Below are 20247 nucleotides of genomic sequence, written 5' to 3' on the forward strand. Positions count from 1 at the left end.
CTCCTCAACCCCCTGTTGTCATTCCCAAAACTTCTTTGGATTCAATTGCAGCTCAATATCTCTTGAAATTTTTAACTTCCTTGCCAGCCCGCCAAAAATAGACCCTCAAACCTGAAAGCAAAAAAAAAAAAAGAAATCTAAAATGTAATCCATGCATTGGGACATGGTGGGCTTATAATCAACATCACAGTGGCCGATGCTCAGTTAAAACTTTTACATTAATTATCCACTTCTAGATTTAACCAGCAGATGCTGGAATAATGCACAGCATGTGAAATTAGAATAGGATCATGCGGCAAAACTGTAGTTCTTATTTTCTCACATGCAGCCATTTGAATAACTGGACACATTTGTGTTCTTATTTTCTTTTTTTAAATCATTACTCTATAAACTGGCAGGCACAAAATTATACAAAGAAATAGAACAAACAAAAAGCAGTCTAAGCAGTAAGTCTGTCACTGAACTTAAGAAGGTTTTGCTACCATCAGATTGGCCAAAGATTCCTTTCGCTACTCATCTGTTACATCACTTAAATAACCATTGAAAGAAAACACACCAAGAGGAGCCTTCCCAATTCTTTAATCTGTGTAACGTACAATGATACTGTACACAAAGCACACCCAGGCATTAAGACAATGCACTAACAGCAAGAAGAAGAAGCTCTAGGTATGGTTTGTTACATACAAGCAAAAGAGATCTTAACAGTATTGTATACACGTAAAAGTAATGCAAGAAATCAAAATCAGGAAGCTGCAATCTGATGTATCGAAAAGTCCTTGGTGTGTCGGACTTTCCCACGTTTGTTATACTCATGCTCCGAGTATACTTTTATTTAGTTTTTTCAATTGTGTCCTTAAGATACCATTCTTTATAAATAAAATATAACATCATTGAATATAAAATTGACAGTCGTCGTTATCAATTTATCCAGGGGTTTCATACAAGAGTAGGAAAAAATATAAGGCTTCTAGAACTAATAGGAAAATGCAGCAAAGGTGAAAACACCATATCTACCTGGGCTATGAACTGCAAGTTTCGCGCTTAGGGGAGATGCTGTGTGTTTTAGAAGTAACACATGTGATAGTCAATGGCTTAGAATGAATACCATTTTGGTATCTTAAAATAAACCTTTCCACTCTTGAATATTTTGCTGAGGCCATGTGACAATAAAGGGATTTGTAAGTGAAAGGGAGATGTTTTAATTGAGATGATTTTCATCACATTCATCAAATTTGGAATATTTTGTACTCAAGTCTGTACATGCAACCTTCAAAAAACCATTAAACTAACTTTGCAAATGGAAAGATTTCTATTGCTATTGTTTATTAAAAGAAACATTTACACATCAAAAAGCAATATAAAACAATGGGTTTGGGAAGTAAATTATACTATAAGTGCATGGACTAGTTGTACAGTAAAAACCTCAGGCCTTAGTTTCCACCCACATTGTAGAAAATAAATCTGCATTAACTTATATTATTGCGGTCATGAAAACAATTAGATTCTGCTCCAGCGATCTTGGTTTCTCGATCTCAATTGTAATGACAGAGAGAGAAAGGGCCTGACAAATCAAGAAGCTGACCAGAGATCTTGAAACCAAAAATGTACACATAGGTGAGGATTGTCATTCTTAAATGTTTTCATAAAAACAAGGAATTGAATATAATATTGCACTTTTGCATTTACATGTACATTAAACTTGGTCCATGAAAAAGACTTTTTACATAATGCCTGAAATGAAAAAAAAGCTACATGTTTAAATATTAATAAAATCGGAAAGTTGTTCCTTCCAGATATTTTCTCTACATAAATAAATAACTTTCACTTTGTACATAACCAACTTCTCTGAACATTTACATTTTCTTTTGTTTTACACTATCTACACACAATATTGTGTTAATATCCCTCATTGGAAAATTTACACGTCTCCACATCTTTTCCAGAAATTGCCTACATGTGTCTGTCGGTCCACAACCATGAAAGGCCATATCCAAATTTGGCAGTGGGTTTGTGATATTTTTTTATTTGAAATTTAACATGGTTGACTTGGACTTGCCCTTGTAACTGATGATGGCAAAACATTAGTACATCCTTAACCTAACAACATACATAAAGTAATTCACATTATAGCAGCAGCGTCAGATGCACATTCAAGACACGTATTCTGCGCTATGAGAAAGGGAAGTATTTTTTCATGTGTAAAAATCGATCTAGGTACTAGTGTATTGTAGGTAAAAGTAACCTAATATTGTTGCAGTTTGTCAAGTTTAAAAGTCAGGTGATGCATGGTGTACTTAATCTCCGTTATTGTTGGCTTTTGGAATAAGCCAGCACTTACGGCCACCGTCTTTTAAGACTACGTCAACTTAGTATAAATGTGATTTTTCATGAGATTCTGGTTTTTTGTTTTCATAAAGTCGTCTCCTCAGTCTGTAATGCACCCTGTTTTCTTTTCTGGGATGACAAGGTGAAGTAATGAGTTGCTCTTAGGCAGATTTCACAGTGCTGGGTATCTGAGTGCAGAAATGCCGCACTCTTGGTGGAGATAATGACTTATTAAACCAAAGTAGCCTCATTAAAAATCTCATTATAAATAGGATTATCAAGTAGAAAGCGTTATAAATGCGATATACTACAGTGGACGGTAAAGCTGCATTTTCGTTTGGCTCTGCCTATGTGTTGGGAGTAAAAAAATTCTCATCTGTTCTGTCCCAAATCCTGATCATGAAAGCTTTTAAAGGAGCCTTGCCGTCTAGCTTGAGAGAGGAAAATTAAGATATGGCCTTTTGCAATACGGTGTATGTTTTTGGCATGCTCCCCTTCATCAGTCTTATTGTTTAGAAGAATGACTGCACAAAAATATACCTCAGCAACATACTGTTGTCATGCACTACCAACAAATCATGTGTAGCTACATGAGATGGTAACAAGTCTCCATTCTAAAAAATATCAGTGCAAAAAACAATGAGGTTTTACAGTTGAGGAACTACAGGTAAAAAAGCAATTTTAACTCCTTGTGACAGTTGCTACAGGGGGCTTATTGACCCTTGAAACTATGAACCAGGATATTAAGGTTTGGACCTAGCCTTCTTGAGTTCCCATCATGAGAAATGGAGTGGTTCCTAATGCTCAAGGCTTGACCTGTCTGTTAGTGTTCTAACGAAATACGCAACTTGATGTGCGCCACTGACCAGAAACGAAAACTTGTTAAATTATCCAACAAAATACACACAAACAGTTCTCTGCTTGTATGCAAATATCATCTGTGGTTGCTAAATCACCAATTGTCAAAATTAGCGGAAAAAAGAGGATCTTTAGCTGCAGATTATGAGGACCGATATCCATGCATTGCACAAGAAGCTCTGTTTGCTAGTGGCGTCCTCCTACCTGTAGAACAGTTTTCCACTGCGAAAAAAGGTACATGGTTATACCACAGTAGCTGTGTCTGGCTGCAGAACAGGCTAAGTGAAAGATCCAAACCTTCTAACATCTACCCACATTCTGTGCATTATTCAGTTTGACATGTCCTTTTATCAATGGCTAAGTAGAGGAAGGAGGCACGTATTTACAGTTGTAGTCGCTGAACCTGGATAAGAAAGGACATTGGGCAGAATATGTTCTTAGCATACAGCTGGTGTAGCACACAACTTCATTTCCCCTTTCTGAACCACCAAATCCAATCCTCACAAGTAAAATGGAATTCTAGGTCCCACACGCCAACAATTATGTCACACCATCACAACCGCTATATTGAATGGCCCCCACTTCTTGTGTCATTAGCCTGACTCTGTTCTTTCAGACCTGTTGTTTTGTAGCACCATAATCACCCGTCCTGCAACGTCCATCCTGCCGTTGTGTTCTGTGTTGCTACAGCCAGCTTGTTCTATCTTTTGGTAAGTTACTTCTGACTTAAAACGCCAGATTCTAATTTGGCAGCAGGGGCTGCTGCACTCCGTCCCCAACATCCTGCAGCAAGGCTCATGCTTCTTTGGCTGCGCTCCTTCTCTCGCTCCCTATCGCTCTCAGATTGGCTCTGTGTTCTTTCGGGCTTAGGGTTTGTACTCCCTGCTGGCTGCGAGGAGATGGTGCGTAGCAAGTGGTTCCTCTTTCTTAAGAAGTCAGTCTGCCCCGGAAGGCAAAAGCTCCCCTTTCGAAGTGCCATTCTGGTGGTATTCTTAGCTGGTCTAGAGCGATGGTTATACTCCAGTTGGGCAAGATGTGCGGCATACCCTTCAGTAATAAACTAAGGACAAAAAATATTTAAAACATAGTTAAGATTTTGTCTATACAGCCTACACCTAACATACTGTAAAGTACATGCATTCACTTCAATTACTTACTAACAACTCTGAATCCATTCCGCAACTAACTAAATAACCAGAGGACCTTGCCAGTCTCCTATGTATTCTAATGTTTAGTATTGCTAGATTGAAGTCCTGGAATTCCCTCGAACTTCTTACGGGCTTGATGTCACAATCCTGGAGGGAACCACAAAGCATGGAATGTAATTCTGTTAACTTCATCTTGGTCAAACTCCACTATAAAATACTACAGCAATAGTAAATTCACTCCCTAACAAGGAAGTTACTTATCTTCGGTAACAATGTATCTGGTAGAGACATATTCTGGTTGTAGATTCCGTGCCTTGTGTATTTCCCCAAGGCATCAGTCTGGATCCAGAGATTTTTCATCAGCAGTACCCCTGCGCGTCAGTAGGCGGCGTAGGTCGGCACGGCATCCGTCGTCGTTGTCATGTGTATCAAAAAGGACGTTGCGGGACCTATATAGACATTGTCTGGGCGTGCTGACGTCAGTTCGTAACATGACTTTCCAGGCCAGAAGCGCAGAGCCAAGAAAAACACTGACCACTATGAGTCAAAACTAGGGCCCTTTAGGGAAGTCCCTAACTCTAGACATCAGATCACAAAGTGGGGAGGATGGGTGGCCCGGTAAGGAATCTACAACTAGAATATGTCTCTACCAGATACATTGTTACCGAAGGTAAGTAACGTATTTATTTGATAGAGACTCTAGGATTCCTTACCTTGTGAATAGATACCACAGAAATACCAACGCTGGAGGAGGGTCTACGAACCAAGATCAAATAAGGAAGTCCTAGAGGACCGAGCAGGCAAAGTGCCCGTCCCTCCGGACTTGGCTGTCCCGCAGTAGTGTCTGGTAAACGTGTGCAGGGATGCCCACGTTGCTGCCTGACAGATATCCAGGACTGGGACCCTGCATGCTTGTGCAGTGGTTGCCGCTGTTGTTCTAGTAGAGTGAGCATGTAACCCCACAGGAGGTTCCTTCTTTGCCAAAGTGTATCAGAATTTAATGCAGAGGACAACCCATTGAGAGATGGTCCTTTTCTGTACCGCCTGACCTGTCTTGGCACCCACATTGCCAATGAAGAGTTGATCATCCACCGGAACTCTTTACTATGATCAAGATAAAAAGACAACTCATGTTTTGAGTCCAGACGGAGGAATGGATTGTCCCACATGAAAGGGCGTAACCACCTTAGGAAGGAACAAAGCTTTTGTTTGAAGTACTACTTTATCTGGATGAACAGACAGATAGGGAGACTTGGAAGAGAGCCTGGAGCTCACTAACTCTGCAAGCAGAGGTGATGGCAATGATTGGGCGATTTGGGTTGTTAGACACGCGCTTAGCGCTCTGATCTTAACTTGTGATTAAAGGAATTTCTGATTTTTAAACTGTGCAATTGTGCTTTGTGTACTGCACTTAAACTTACCTGGCAAACTTGATTCCTGATTGCTCCTGACCCCGTTCCGCCGCGGCAAAGTGCTGATTGAGCGGAGGGTCGCATAGTGAGCAACACTACTTCCGGCCTGAGCCCTCACTTCCGGGGGTTAGCGGTCTAGTCTTTAAGGAACCTTGGCTATATTAAGACGCCTTTTCAGACGCTCTGGCTGCGGACGCGGCGATTTGGGCCGTTAGACACGCGCTTAGCGCTCTGATCTTAACTTGTGATTAAAGGAATTTCTGAATTTTAAACTGTGCAATTGTGCTTTGTGTACTGCTCTTAAACTTACCTGGCAAACTTGATTCCTGATTGCTCCCGACCCCGTTTCGCCGCGGCAAAGTGCCGATTGAGCGGAGGGTCGCATAGTGAGCAACACTACATCCGGCCTGAGCCCTCACTTCCGGGGGTTAGCGGTCTATCCTCCCCCCTCCTGGGCTATTTAATATGGTGATCAGAAGGAAGCGCAGCGGGCGCGATGGCGGCGCGCATAAGGCGCGCCAAAGGCAAGCCCGTCTGCTCCCGTCCGCGCCAGGCCGGGACCAGGGACCAATTATAATGCCCAATCGATCATCTATTCCTCCTCTGATTTCCATAAACTACAACATGCTGGGCCTATCAACCCCCAAGCCAGGACGGCAGCCTCTAACTCGGGTATCTTAGTTTCGAGGCCACTCTCCTCTGACCCTCACACGTTGCAGGTTCCTCCCTCATCCGTTGGGATCTCCTACTCTCCCCCTAGCTCCATACCTTTGGTTTCTCTCCCTTTTGCCATTACTTAACACTTGCTCGATGGTGAAACACCAACTCGAGATCTTCCAACTTCTCGATACCAATAATATTGATATTCTCCTCCTGTCGGAAACTTGGCTGACGGATGAATCCGCCCCTGACATCCTAGCTGCAGTACCTGCTGGGTACTACATACTTCAGTCCAACAGACCACAGGGTAAAATGGGTGGTGGAGTGGCAGCTATCATTCATCAAAAGCACAAGTTTACCATCTTAGAAAGGGTTAGCCTCCCTCGATTTGACAGTATCATTCTGAAATTTGTCTCCCCGAAGCTTTCCTTCATTTGTGCTCTTTTCTACCGTCCCCCTGACCATATGCCCTTATTTCCTCAGCTCTTTGGTGAACTGGTTTCTCAGTTAGTCATCAACCACGCCAGGATTATCATCATCTGCGATTTTAATTACTGGCCCTCCGGCTCCCGTGAAAGTAACCTTTCGGTGGAGTTCTCGGACCTTCTTTCTGGCATGAACTTTGTCCAACATGTTCACACACCCACTCATATTAAGGGGCACATCCTGAATCAATTGTGGACCTCTAATATTGCTATCACTCCTCCCACAATCTTCCCCTGTTCCTGGTCTGATCACTATTTTATTTCCTTTACCATGACTCATATCTCCTTTGTCCCACCAACCCCAGTCAGCAATCTTTTAGTCCGAAACTGGAAACGGGTCGACCAGGAAGAATTTCATACGCTACTGGCTATTTCTGCTCCTAACGATCAGGCCTCCATCTCTTGTCAGGCGCTTCGCCTCCACAGCTGGCTAGAATCAGCCAGCGACAAGGTCGCCCCTCTAACAAGAATTAAAACTGAACGCCCCCACGATGCTCAGCGATGGTTCACTGAGGAACTAAAAAAGGAAAAACTGGCCCTTCGACAGGCCGAGAGCCGTTGGCGGCGCGCCTATACCCTTGAGGATAAAACCGTGTATACAACTTTATTAAAACAATATAAAAACTCTATTCTTCAGACCAAAACCACATACTTCTCACAAAAAATTATTAATTCATCTTCTAAATCCAAAGATATCTTTTCTATTGTCAATGAGCTCACACAACCTGACCGGGTACTTGTTAAACCTGTCCCCTCAGACATTGTGTGACTCACTGAATTCCTTTTTCATCAATAAAATCATTACTATCAAAAATAATATTCCTCCCCTCACTTTGTCCACTGCCCCTACCACCACTGTTAAAAACTCTTCTTTATTGGATCATATTCACCTGATCACCAAAGCTGAGTTTTTAACTCTCTTGAACAGAGTGGGATCCGGCTCTCCTAATGATTGCTGCCCCCACTATATCCTGAAGGAAGCTTTTCTTGCCTGCCCTGATCCCCACTCTCACTCCTCAACAATTCTCTAGCCACAGGCATTGTTCTGGACTCTTTTAAATGCGCCGCAGTAGTGCCTATCCTGAAAAAGTCTAATGCTGACTCTTCGGTGTTGAGCAACTTCCGCCCCATCTCTTTGCTCCCCTACCTCAGTCAAATCTTAGAGGCTCATGTGACTAATTGTCTTAGCTCATTTATTGAGCGTTCCCAATTCTTGGACTCACAGCAAGCAGGCTTCAGGCCGGCCCACTCCACTGATTCGGTCATTGTGGCTGTGATGGACGAGCTTAGGAGGGGAGCCGATAATAACATCACCCAGGCACTCGTGCTTTTGGACTTATCGGCGGCCTTCGACATGGTCGATCATGAACTTTTGATCGACCGTGTCAACAATGCCGGCATCCAGGGCTTGGCTCTTAAGTGGATATGATTTATTTACACCATCGCTCCCAGGCGGTCCATTTATCCACCTTTTCAGCTACTCCAATGAAACTGACTTGCGGGGTCCCTCAGGGCTCTGCCCTATCACATCTCTTATTCAACCTTTACATGCAACCTTTGATTTGTTCTCTACGCAATAGCCCGGTTACTATTTTCAACTATGCTGATGACCTTCAATTGGTTTTTCAATCTTGATCCTACCCCGGCATCCATCACTAATTTTCAATCTACCATGCTCTCCATTAGTGATTGGATGTGCCACAGTCATCTGAAACTTAACCCTGACAAAACAGAGCTTATCCTAACTGGGGGGCTCTCCAACCCTTGGAACCCGAGTTTCTGGCCACCATCCTGGGGCACTACCCCCTCTACCGCGTACTCAGTGAAGAGTCTTGGGGTTATCATCAGCAAAGACTTATCATTAAAACCTCAAATCAACGCTGTTACCTCCTCGTGTTTTTTCCATCTTCGGAGAATCCGGAAAATTTGCAGGTTCCTGACCACTGAGGCCCTCACACATGTCATCATGGCCCTGGTGACTATGCCAACGCTCTTTATGTTGGCATTCCGGCTTATCAGCTTCACAAATTACAACTGGTACAGAATCAAGCAACCAGGTTGATTTTCCATCAACTTAAACATCAACATGTGTACCCCTTGCTGAAGCGCCTTCACTGGCTCCCGGTGGCCAAACGCTGCATTTTCAAAGTTGGCTCTACCATCTTTAAGTCACTACTTGGTCAGGGCCCTGCCTATATTGCTTCCAGGATTCATAGGTACCTCCCTGTCCGTAACCTTCGTTCGTCTTACCATAACCTTCTTTCCGTCCCTTCTTTCAAACGGAAAAAACACGGGGGCCTTAGGTTCTCATTTCTGTCACCCTGTCTATGAAACTCCTTTCCATACGAACTTAGGTCAACTTCCAGTTACACCCTCTTCAGGAAACTCCTGAAAACCTACTTGTTCTGTCAAGCCTATGAATAACAACTGCGCACTGTCTCCCTTCATTGTTCATCCGTTTTTAGCGCCATGAAACCGCCTGGTGTCCGTGCGCTGTACAAGTAATTTTAACATAACATAACAGAAGTCTGAGAGGGCAATAATGAAGAGGCTCGAAGGGAGCACACATAAGAAAAGTCAAAACCAAATTTAAATCCCACTGGGGCATTATGAAAGGAGACGGAGGAAACAAGTGAGTAAGGCCCTTAAGGAATCTGGTGACAATCTGGAAGTCTCAGAAAGGCAGAGATAGCCGAAAAATAACCAATAAGGGTGCCCAAAGCAGAACCCTGCTGGGCCAAACAAAGTATATACAAGAGAACCTCCGAAAGAGGTGCAGAAAGGTGATCAACAGCTTTTGCTGTGCATCATGCCACATATTTGTTCCATCTACAGGCGTATACCATTTTAGTGGCGGGCCGTCCTGGCTGCCAAGATGACATCTCAGACTTCAAGTGGAAGGTCGAACGCTGTCAACTGCCACCGCTCAATAACCACGCAAAGATGTGGAGCCTGGACAGGTTTGGAACCTCAAGAATGATTTGAGCCCGGTTATGCTTGATCTTCCTGAGCACTCTGGGCAGAAGTGGTATAGGCGGAATGGCGTAGAGGAGGCCAGAGCTCCACTCGCCATGAAAAGTATCCCCGAGTATGCGCCGCTTTGTAAACTCCAACGCGCAATACTGCTGAAATTCCACGTTCTCTTCGTAGGCGAACAGATCTAGCCAAGGCTCTCCCCACTGCTGAAAGAGACCTTGTGCGACCTCCGGAGACGCCATTCGTGATCGACCAAGCACTGATGGCTAAGTTTGTCCGCCCTATCGTTCAGAGAAACCCGCCAGGTGGTGAACCACCAGGGATATGCCTTGATGTTCCAAGCATGTCCAGAGGCAGAGAACCTCCTGTAAAGGGTCCACGACCCCACCCCGCCAAGTTTGTTGCAGTGCCACATGGCAGTGGTGTTGTCGGTGAACACCTGCACCACTTTCCCTTTGAGAGAGGGAAGGAATGCCTTCAGTGCCAGTCTGATCGCCCTGATCTCCCAAAGGTTGATATAGAGATCGGACTCTGACGGAGACATGAAACCTCTGATCTCTGCCTCTCCCAGGTCGCCGTCCCATCCCAGGAGTGATGCATCTGTCACTACCATCACATCTGGTTGGGGAAGAGAGAGGGATCTGCCTCTGACCCAATCTCGGTTTGTTAGCCACCAGTGCAGTTCCCTCTGAGATCTGGAAGTAGTTGGAAAGATTTCCGATGATGCGCCCACTAGAACTTCAGGTCCCACTGCAGAGCCCGCATATGCCACCTGGCGTGATCCACCGGCAGAATGCAGGAGGCCATGAGGCCCAGCCTCAGAGTCATTCTCACCGAATTCCGGGAGAGAGGCTGAAACATCGGAATCATAGCCCGAATATCCTGGACTCACTACTTGGAGGATAGGCCCAAACCTGTCCTGAATAGTCCCAATGAAAGGTAGTGTTTGAGAGGGATTCAGGTGTGACTTCAGCACATTGACAGTGAACCCCAGTGAGTGCAGGAGGTCCGCCGTAGTCTGGAGGTAGGCGACGACAGCCTGGGGTGAGCCGCCTTCAACAGCCAGTCCTAGAGATAGGGAAAGACTGGCACCTCTTATCTGCGCAGATGAGCTGCAAACACCGCCAACACTTTTGTGAACACCCGAGGGGCACTGGTAAGTGGATCATGGTGAACTGAAAGTGCTCGTGGCCCTGCGTGAACCATAAGTAACGTCTGTGGGCTAGCAGGACGGGGATACAGAGGAAGAAGTTGAGGGTCCGGAGGTCTAGGATAGGACGAAGGCCTTTGTCCCGAAGAGGCAAGTGGTATTTACTGACCGCAATGCTAAGCTGGAGGAAGAAAACTTCCTCTTTCCAAAGCGGTCCAGCTCCTTGGATTCCCTAGTGGATGTGCAGAAGGTAATGCATCTTTTGAAGATGAGGCATGGACAACCAAACTCTCAGGGGAAGATGCTGCGTAAGGAAAGCTGGGTCGACCGGAGCAGGGCGGCGGGCGATTTTCATGTCCAAAGGAGCCCCTGTGATGGGCTTGGACAAAGTGCCCATTAGCACATCAGTGGGGGCTGCATTAAAGAGCAGCAGCCTGAAGCACATCTGTCAGGAGGTTAGTTCTGACTGCCACCGAAGGCAGCCCGAGGCCAAGGACCTCGCCTGCCTTTCTCACCACCACCGTGTAGGTGGCTCCTTCCTCCGTAGCCACGGTAGGGGAAGAAAGCAAGCCAGTGTCAGGGGAAGTGTCCAACCCACTGGCCTCACCCAGGTCCATCCGCCAGTCCATAGAGTCTTCAAGCTGGTATGTTAAAGGGTCCAGCTGCCCCTCTCATTGCTCTTCGCCACCTCTTGACACTCAGGGAGTGCCACACAGGCCATTGGGATAGATGGGCAATGTGAGCCCAACCCCAGATAATGCCACCTTTCTGGTAGCTATCACTCAAATCCAGACACATGGCAAGATTGGTGAAGTAGGAAGCGATGTCACTCTGCTGCATCAGGACCTATGGAAGGCTGTTGGGTGGATCACAGAGGCAGAAACCTGAGTGTCAGGGGTTCCGTTCACACAGTCCAACAGACGGTGACCAGACTCAAAGCAGTGATCACTTAACTACCGGCAGGAGTCGAGGATGGATGCTGAGGACAAAGCCCATCGAAACAATCTAGGGTTTGTGCGCTTCCCAGAGGGATGTGAGGGCACATCCATGGAGCTCCTCTTGGATCAAAAGTTCAGATCCCTTTTGCCTCTGAGGCTCTGACTCCTTGTTTTGTCATCAAACGTGCTCATCGACGCCCTCCACCTGGAGCTCAGTCTCAGCCCGTGATGGCAAAACTCGTGAGCTACTTGGAAAGACAGGGAGCAATCATTAAACACGCTTGGTTACAGGGCAAAGTCATGTTCCAGTCCCAAACCATCATGATCTTTACCGACTATCCTAGGATGGTGCAGAAACAACGGCAATCCTTTCGGCATCCAAAAAACAACTTTGTGATTTAAACATTCAGTACATGTTGATGTATCTGACTAAGATAAAGGTGCTCTATCGCTTTTTTTGAAACGCCGGAGAAGGTTTTCCACCGGACAGATGAGAGCTCACTTTAAACAGAATACTCTTCCATGAATGGACTCAGACTCGCCTCAGGGGGAGAGACCCATCAGATCCTCAAAAACCTTCGTGAAAAGACAAAAAAGGCCACACTTCCCTTGGGGAAACTCTTGACGAGATCCGCCCTCCACGTGCCCTAATCGGGAGGACCCGGCAGGAGAGGTAGATCTTTCTGCCCCAATACCTGCTACCATGCCTGCAACCTGAGGTTGTAAGCGACAGAATGCTCCTGACATTGCCCTCAGCGAATCCCGATGCGGAGCAAGACTTTAATGACTGTGCAACAGTGGGAGTGGTGTAGTTTGACTCCCTTGTTGTATACCTTCCTGTTGAGGGGACACCGTATTGAACTTTGAGAGTTGGGGGTCCACTGTGGCTTAGAGAGTGGTGGTGCTTTGGGTATTATCGGGGATCACTGGGACAGGCCTTGAATGGTTTTCTGTTGGGACCCGCCGTGGTCTGCCCCGCGACAGATACTTCCTGTTCTGAAAGTAGGGGGTGCGGGTGAAGGGAAGATGTTCTTGTTTATGTTATGTAGATCCACTCACTGCGCATCATCCACGACCTAGCTGCTGACCACACCCCCATTCTTTTTCCACCTTAGTGCACCATGAGCGGTAATCCAGTCTGAGAAATAGCTGATCAGCTCCATGTAGTGTCCTGGAATGTGAACGGTTCGCTGAATAAAAGTTAAAGGAATGCAGTCCTTAAATACACTCAGACGTTAGGGGTCGATGTCCTGTTCCTGCAGGAGGCTCGTCTTATGGATAAAAAGGTCCCGGGTCTGACTAGGCATGGCTATACAGACAAGGGGCTCAAGGGAAACAGGTATCCTAATTAAGAATTGTATTCCCTTTCATTGTGTTAAGTCCTGGGTGGATCCAAAGGGCAGGTGCATGGCTGTGATGGTAATTTATCTGGGGAACCCCTCACATTTCTCAGCATCAATGTCTCTACTCCTCTAAGTCAGTCGTTTGTGAACTTAATCACTGGGCTGTAGGGGGAATTCTCAGAGGGACTCACAGTGATGGGGGAGATTGGAACAGCGTCATGTATAGCACCATTTACTGGTTGAGACCGCATGGATTGCCCTTGGGGGCTGGAGGCACTTGTATGCCTCTCTTTTTTGATGCCTTAGGTCTGATAGACGTCTGGAGAACCTATCACCCCTCTGAGCAACGTTACACTTTCTTTTCTCAGGTGCATGGCTCCTTCTCATGCTTAGGACTACTTCCTCATGTCACGCTCATATATGCATATATATCACCCAGGTCCATCCGCCAGTCCATAGAGTCTTCAAGCTGGTATGTTAAAGGGTCCAGCTGCCCCTCTCATTGCTCTTCGCCACCTCTTGACACTCAGGGAGTGCCACACAGGCTATTGGGATGGATGGGCAATGTGATCCCACCCCCAGATAATGCCACCTTTCTGGTAGCTATCAGCTACGGAGCAGCTGGCTGTGTGGGTGAGAATGGAAGCCCAAGTGTGCGGGTTTGAGTGGGGAGATAGGGACAGAATAGCATTATATGCCAACAATGTTCTTTTCTTCTTAACCGACCCCCGAACATACGGGACCCGATATACTATAAATGTTGCGCATCTTTGCGGATACTTCGGGGATCCACATCAATGTCTCCAGATTTAGTCTCCCCGGCAAACGTCTACCCACAGAGCTTTGTTTGGGTGGTTTAGCTGCAAATTGCCAAGGGGTTTTAAATACCTAGGTGTGTTTGTGTCCGCTGATGCGTGTTGAATTGTCTGAGGGAGGATGTTCGATAGTGGCCTCTTACCCTTCTCCCAGACTGGAAGATCAGCAATCTTTCAAAGGGTGTCCTTGCCCCACTTCTTATATCAGTTACAAAACTTCCTGTTTGGCATCTTGAGAACGTGGTTTTGGAAAATGAATTCTATCCTTCATAGCTTCCTATGGGACAGTGACATTCCCCGTATTGCTCTTAAAAAATGTTTTAAATCTACCTAGTTTGGTTGCATCGCAGAAACTGACATAGAACCCTACTATCGAACCTCACATTTACTGATCATTAATGATTGGTGGTATTACTTCTGTGGTGATCCCGCGTTTCTATACGTGTGGTGGGCTAGGGGGTTCACCACCTTATCTCCTATATATATGATTGTGGCAGCCTTGATTGCCTTCCACTAGCAACCAGGGTAATTTTCTAACTGTGGAGATGCACCCTTCGGCAGATGTGCTGGTGGGGGAGACTAATGGAGGTGACAACGCTCTGGCAAGGCTGTTCACTGTCCCAGAAAGCCGGATTGGAGAGATTTCAGAGTTGGGACCTGATAGGGATATCTACTCTGGGTGACGTTATGAGTAGGACCACCCTCAAGTCCTTTCAGATTTTGCAAACTGAGTATGGGCTTCATTGCAGTCAGTTACATTGATACTTGAAGTTCTGCCATGCATTTACCACATATACATCACATCTTGCTAAGATAGAGCAGAGGAGACCAAGACTTTCCGGCCGACACACTGACCAGAGACGCTGAGGTTCCTGTATGCAGATACTCCAGCTCACAGTGGTCCAACATCCCTCACGGGGTGTCCAACTCGAGACCAGGACGGGGTCCCAAAGTCTCTCACTTCAGGTAATGGGGTTGGCTAAATCCTAGAGGGATTCTTGGCTTAACACCTATACACATCCTAGGTACATTGTAGTACATCTAGTTAGGGAAGCATCGTAGGATTACGCATCTTTTATCATGTGTTTTATATACTCAAATGTATTCATGATTATTGTAAGATGGTAGAGCTATACCATCCCTTTACCTTTATAGTACTGCTAAACATTTATATCTTATACTAATGGTTGTTTCAGCTCATCTATTCTACACCAGAATAACAACTGTTCAATAAATACTTATTGAAAATGCCCAGCCTGTTTATTCTGTGTATATCTCTGAGACAGACTAAGAAAGCACGAGTGACTGAGCGAAAAGTAGTATATTGTTTCCACAGTCCTGAGGGATCAGGGTTGTCATGTTCGATGGTTGCCAAGAACTATTCTCTCCTTGGTAAGAGGAGATTGAAGTGGCACTGTGAGTTAGTTGGTACAAAAGGCCTACATACCCGGTGGGGTGTTCAGAATCAGTCTGACTCCAATCCTACAGTGTATGTTATCTAAACATGCAGATCCTGTATAATTATTATAGTAACTAGACAACATGGTGCCCAGCATTGGTTGGGTATTTATTTAACAGTAGAATCCGAGTAGTTCAGTCATGCTATTCTCAGAAATCCCTACTCACAAAATACCAGAGACATCTGGAGTGGGTAGGCAAAACTCCGCCACAACTGAATAGGCGAAAAGTCCTATTTATTGGCTGTTGGTTAATCAAGTTTGAAGGACACAATGGGGCATATTACCAACAACTAGCGATAATTATCGCTGAGTTGGCTTAGTTGGAATATTTCTATCGCTGCCCTTCACCTGTTTTTATCGCTGAGATACCTTGCTATTAGCAAGGTTTATCATAAAAAACAGGCGAAATGCGTGAATATCGCTGTCAATACAGCGATATTCAGGCATTACCGTGACAATGCTCTTAGCCATGTTATCCACCTCTCATTGGATAACATGTCTAAGAACTGGTCAGGGCAGGCGTTAGCTTTTGGAGATATTCGCGCCTAGCGCGAATATTTCCAAAACTACGCCTGTGTTGATCATAGGCGATAGCGATTGCAGCGACTGTTTTCAGTCGCTGACATTTTGGCACGCCCACTTTGCATGTCATTAGGGATAATAGTCGCTGACATGCAAAGCGGGCCCCAAAATGCCCGCTATCGCCTACAAGCTGTCACTAACTGGTGTTAGCGACAGCTTGGTAATAGGGCGATAAAATTAGCGCCGCTTTAGCGGGAAAAAGTCCCGCTAAAGCGGCGATAATGGCCCTTGGTAATATGCCCCAATGTTCCTAAAAAATTTGCAAAACACCTTGGTGCAGATTTATGATGACTGGCGCATCCCTGGGGATGCGCCAGTCATCCTGCGCCGCTGCTCCGCCACCCATGGTGCGCCGCATTTATAATGCGGCGCACCATGGGGCAAAAACTGCACAGATGCGTGACGCATCTGTGCCGTAAAGGTGGCGCATTGCTGGAGCTGCGTCGCAAGCGCGATGCAGCTCCAGCAAGGCTCGGGGGTGCCCCATCTCCACAATGCTGCGTCAAGACCTACGCCTGCTGCTTAACGCAGCATTGTCCTTAAAGTGACTGAGTGAAATCTCATAGATTTCACTCAGCCACTTTTAGGAGGCGTTCCTGCGCAGGAAAGCCCCCCCTGCGCCGGAACGCCTCCTTAAGGCGCAGGGCTTTACAACGTGACGCATCTCCTAGATGCGTCACGTTGTAAATAGGGCGCATTGTTTGCGCCGCCGTTGCGTCAAATAAAGTGACGCACCGGCGGCGCAAGGCCTTCATAAATCTGCCCCCTTATCTTAGTTCCCTTGAAAAGTTATTACGTGTTCTAAACACAATTACTAACCAGGACAAAGACCCACTAGAGCAGCCACTGCCCCTCTCGGAAGATGCAAACGCAATACATATTGTGCATGGTCTAACAACTAGGGGTGGGCGTAGTAGCTTGAACAAAGGTATTTTATTCCTGGGTTACATTCCCATCAGCAAATGCAAGAACAAAAACATTTAATTTCAACACAGAAGATGAAGCACTGGCAGAATATTGTCCGTATGAGGACATTGAAGTTCTGCTCACCTACCAGGAACACTTATACTGGTTTAAAGGCGCCTTTCCCCATACAAGAAGACTCAGTCCGCTCGGAAGAGAAGGAGCAACATGGCCAATATTAACGGCCTACACACCACATCCTGACATCGAAACAATGCCAGGAGGAAACTTACTAATAATTCACAAAGAATTATTAAAACTGTACAGAAACATGACGCAGTTTGTCATGAGGACACTTACAGCCCAGCCGTCAACGGTTACAACAAATACAACTCTAGTTCAAAGTACAGCAACTAAAATAATACCACAAACGTTACACGCAGTAATGAGTAAAAAGCCCACAAAACGTGAACAAATGCTGGCCTGGGTAGCTCAGAAAATAACACAGCTAGAAGCAGTATTTCCGAATACAAGCCTTTATAAAAAACACAGAATGCTGAAAATCTGCTTGCCCATGGGGATAACAGCACAGATAGAGGATTGTATCTCTTGGGGTACAGTTTTCACTGCCATATATACCAGAACTCATGGTATCCCGTCATTAGCAGTAATACCAGATGTATTAAGACAAATACAAAATGAATACGGAGCAGAGCCTGCTCTTAACTTAGGGATGACAGTACTAGGTAATTATGCCCAGGTTTCAGCTATAATATTAGCAAATATTAAAGGGGAGGCAGCATCAGTGGCTATCCGCCAATGCCTAAGAGAGTTCTGTCCTTTACAACAGGAGCATGAACTGCCAAAAATAATTGAAACTGCGTATGCAGAGTTAGGCAGGGACAGTTTGGATGGAAAAGCATTAAAACCACAACCAATGGGTAGTCCCGTAAAGGACACCTTCAAGCAGACGCCTGCTTCATCAAAAAAGAAGTGGGACAATAACAAAAAACAAAAAGTTAAAGAAAACATCTCAATTGAGAGGTAGATCTCCTCCACAGGAGCCTTCCGAATGGAGGTATAACCTTAGGAATAGGCACAACATATTATGAAACCTGACAGGTATCAGGATACTGATACACGTTCCTCTCGTTCCTTTCAGGGTTCAACAAAAAACTCTGAGAGGGAAGGACGGTCAGACAGACAAGAAGAGCGTACAAAGTCCAGAGACAAGTAGCACGCTCAAGACTATACTTTCAAAAAAGAAGATAAACCAAAACAAAAGCCACAGTTCAAAAAGAAGAAGGTTGCAGGTCTAAATATCAGACAGGGACAGAATTCTGAGGACTCTACTGCTAAACGCAGAATGGGCTCTGACGAGTTACACACTGCAGCAAAAGTAACAATAGCCTGCCAGAACCTGATGGAATTTCTGGTGACAGCGGAGTTGAATGATTACATCAAGGTGGAAACACCTGATACTAGGGTAAGTGTCCCACATAAGTTATATGAAATATCACTCCAAACGGAGGGGGACACGCCCAGGAAAGTTAGAGGCTATGACATTTTGTTAGCTGAACAAGATGGGCCTCCAGCATTCGTCATGGGCTGCCCTAGGGGAGAAACTGTAATTTTACCAACATTTTCCGACCCTGTTCTCAGATATCTCAAATATACATATGTACAGGAGAGGGTGGTAGCCCTAGCTGTGGCACTATGCAAAAACCATGTTGGATGGGATGAGGATTCAACCTACTACATTATTCCACTAAAAAATACTCTGACTGCACAGACGCAGAATCCAATAAAGCAGGAAGATAAAAAAAGAGGTCAGGGAGATCTTAGATCAAATTTAATACCAAGGTGTGATTGAAATTTGCACCTCTCAAATGAATAACCCTGGTTTCCCATATCAAAACCGTACAATTCATATAGTTTAGTTTTGTATTACAGACATTTAAACACTTGCACTAAGACATTTGTAGTGCAAAATGCACGCAGTGCTGCATTAATGAATAATATAGTGCGGAAAAAATACAAAACCAGGCTTGATATCTCAAATTGACTTTTCTGCCAGAATATAGCACCTGAGAGACGGTATTTAACCGTATTCTCCACATTAGGCTCCCAGTGACAATAACAGCCCTAAATAAACTCCTCTGATTTAATCCGCTAGAGGGTAAGCTTCTCTCAGGGGACCTGGGAGATCATAAGGTTGCTAGTATATACCAGACTCTCATCTCCAACCAACCAGACACATTCACTGCCTTGTGGAGGGCATGGGAAGGTGATTTGGGAAACCCTGAAGATGATGACTGGACTGAGGCTTGGGGTCCACCTAGAGCAGAGACTATTGCAGCCAGGCTCGACTGATACAACTTAAATACCTTCACAGGACACACCTCACAAGACATCGCCTATGGAGGATGAGGGTTATTGCCTCCCTTGTTGAAACGCAGAGGGGACATTCCTACATATTGTGCGGGGCTGTCCTATCTTGGATCGGTTTGGCTCGGAGAGACTACTTGCCTGAGCAGGATCCTGAGTTGGAATGTCCCAGTGGAACCCAAAACTTACCCTCCTACATATTAACTGTATACTGGGTGGTAACCTGTACAAACTAATCGGGGTTGACCGTTGCCAAACATGACATAGCGAGAATGGAAAGTCACGACTTCCCCTTCCTTGCCGGAGAGGAGGAGGGGCATGGATCACTCCATGGGTTTAGAGATAGTGGTGTATAGGGCACAGGGCTGCCCGCAGAAGCATGCTAAGGTGTGGCAGGCGTGGTGGAATACTGTAGTAATGTGTTGGCCCTATGCAACAAATGTTAGATGACGAAATTCGAACCTTCATAGATAGGATAGGTTAAGGCGATTGTTGTTGCACATACAGATCGCTGGCGGGTGGTGGCAGGGGGGGTTCTATACACAAGGATTTGCATTAGTGCAAAAGAAAGCACTTAACTTGGGCACAACCACAGGAAACAAAAAAGCTTCAAAGCACTTGCATTTATCTGGAAAGCCTTGTGAATGCCTGAACAAGAATCGTGTCTGAAGTTAATCTCTAAAATAAATAGACATTTATTTCTGGGAAAGGAATGTACTTTAGTTTTGAGCTTTGACCTGAAATAGCAGTGCCTACCTAGAAATATTGTTGATATAAAATATACAGGCTGGGGTAAAGATATGC

At 45.3% G+C, this 20247-nt stretch overlaps 1 protein-coding gene across 8 annotated transcripts in view; it reads right to left on the minus strand.

Annotated features, from left to right (window-relative positions):
* Positions 1–562: 562 nt before the first annotated feature.
* The window catches only part of PITPNM2 (phosphatidylinositol transfer protein membrane associated 2), a 1093290-nt gene continuing 1073605 nt past the window's right edge, over positions 563–20247 (minus strand). For all 8 annotated transcript variants that reach the window (XM_078667590.1, XM_078667587.1, XM_078667588.1 and 5 more), the window contains one exon: positions 563–4243. In XM_078667590.1, the coding sequence (XP_078523716.1) occupies positions 3899–4243 (345 nt within the window). In that variant the 3' untranslated portion in view covers positions 563–3898. The remainder of the gene's footprint in view (positions 4244–20247) is intronic.

Source organism: Lissotriton helveticus, chromosome 11 (genome assembly GCF_964261635.1).
Source record: "Lissotriton helveticus chromosome 11, aLisHel1.1, whole genome shotgun sequence".
Taxonomy (NCBI): domain Eukaryota; kingdom Metazoa; phylum Chordata; class Amphibia; order Caudata; family Salamandridae; genus Lissotriton; species Lissotriton helveticus.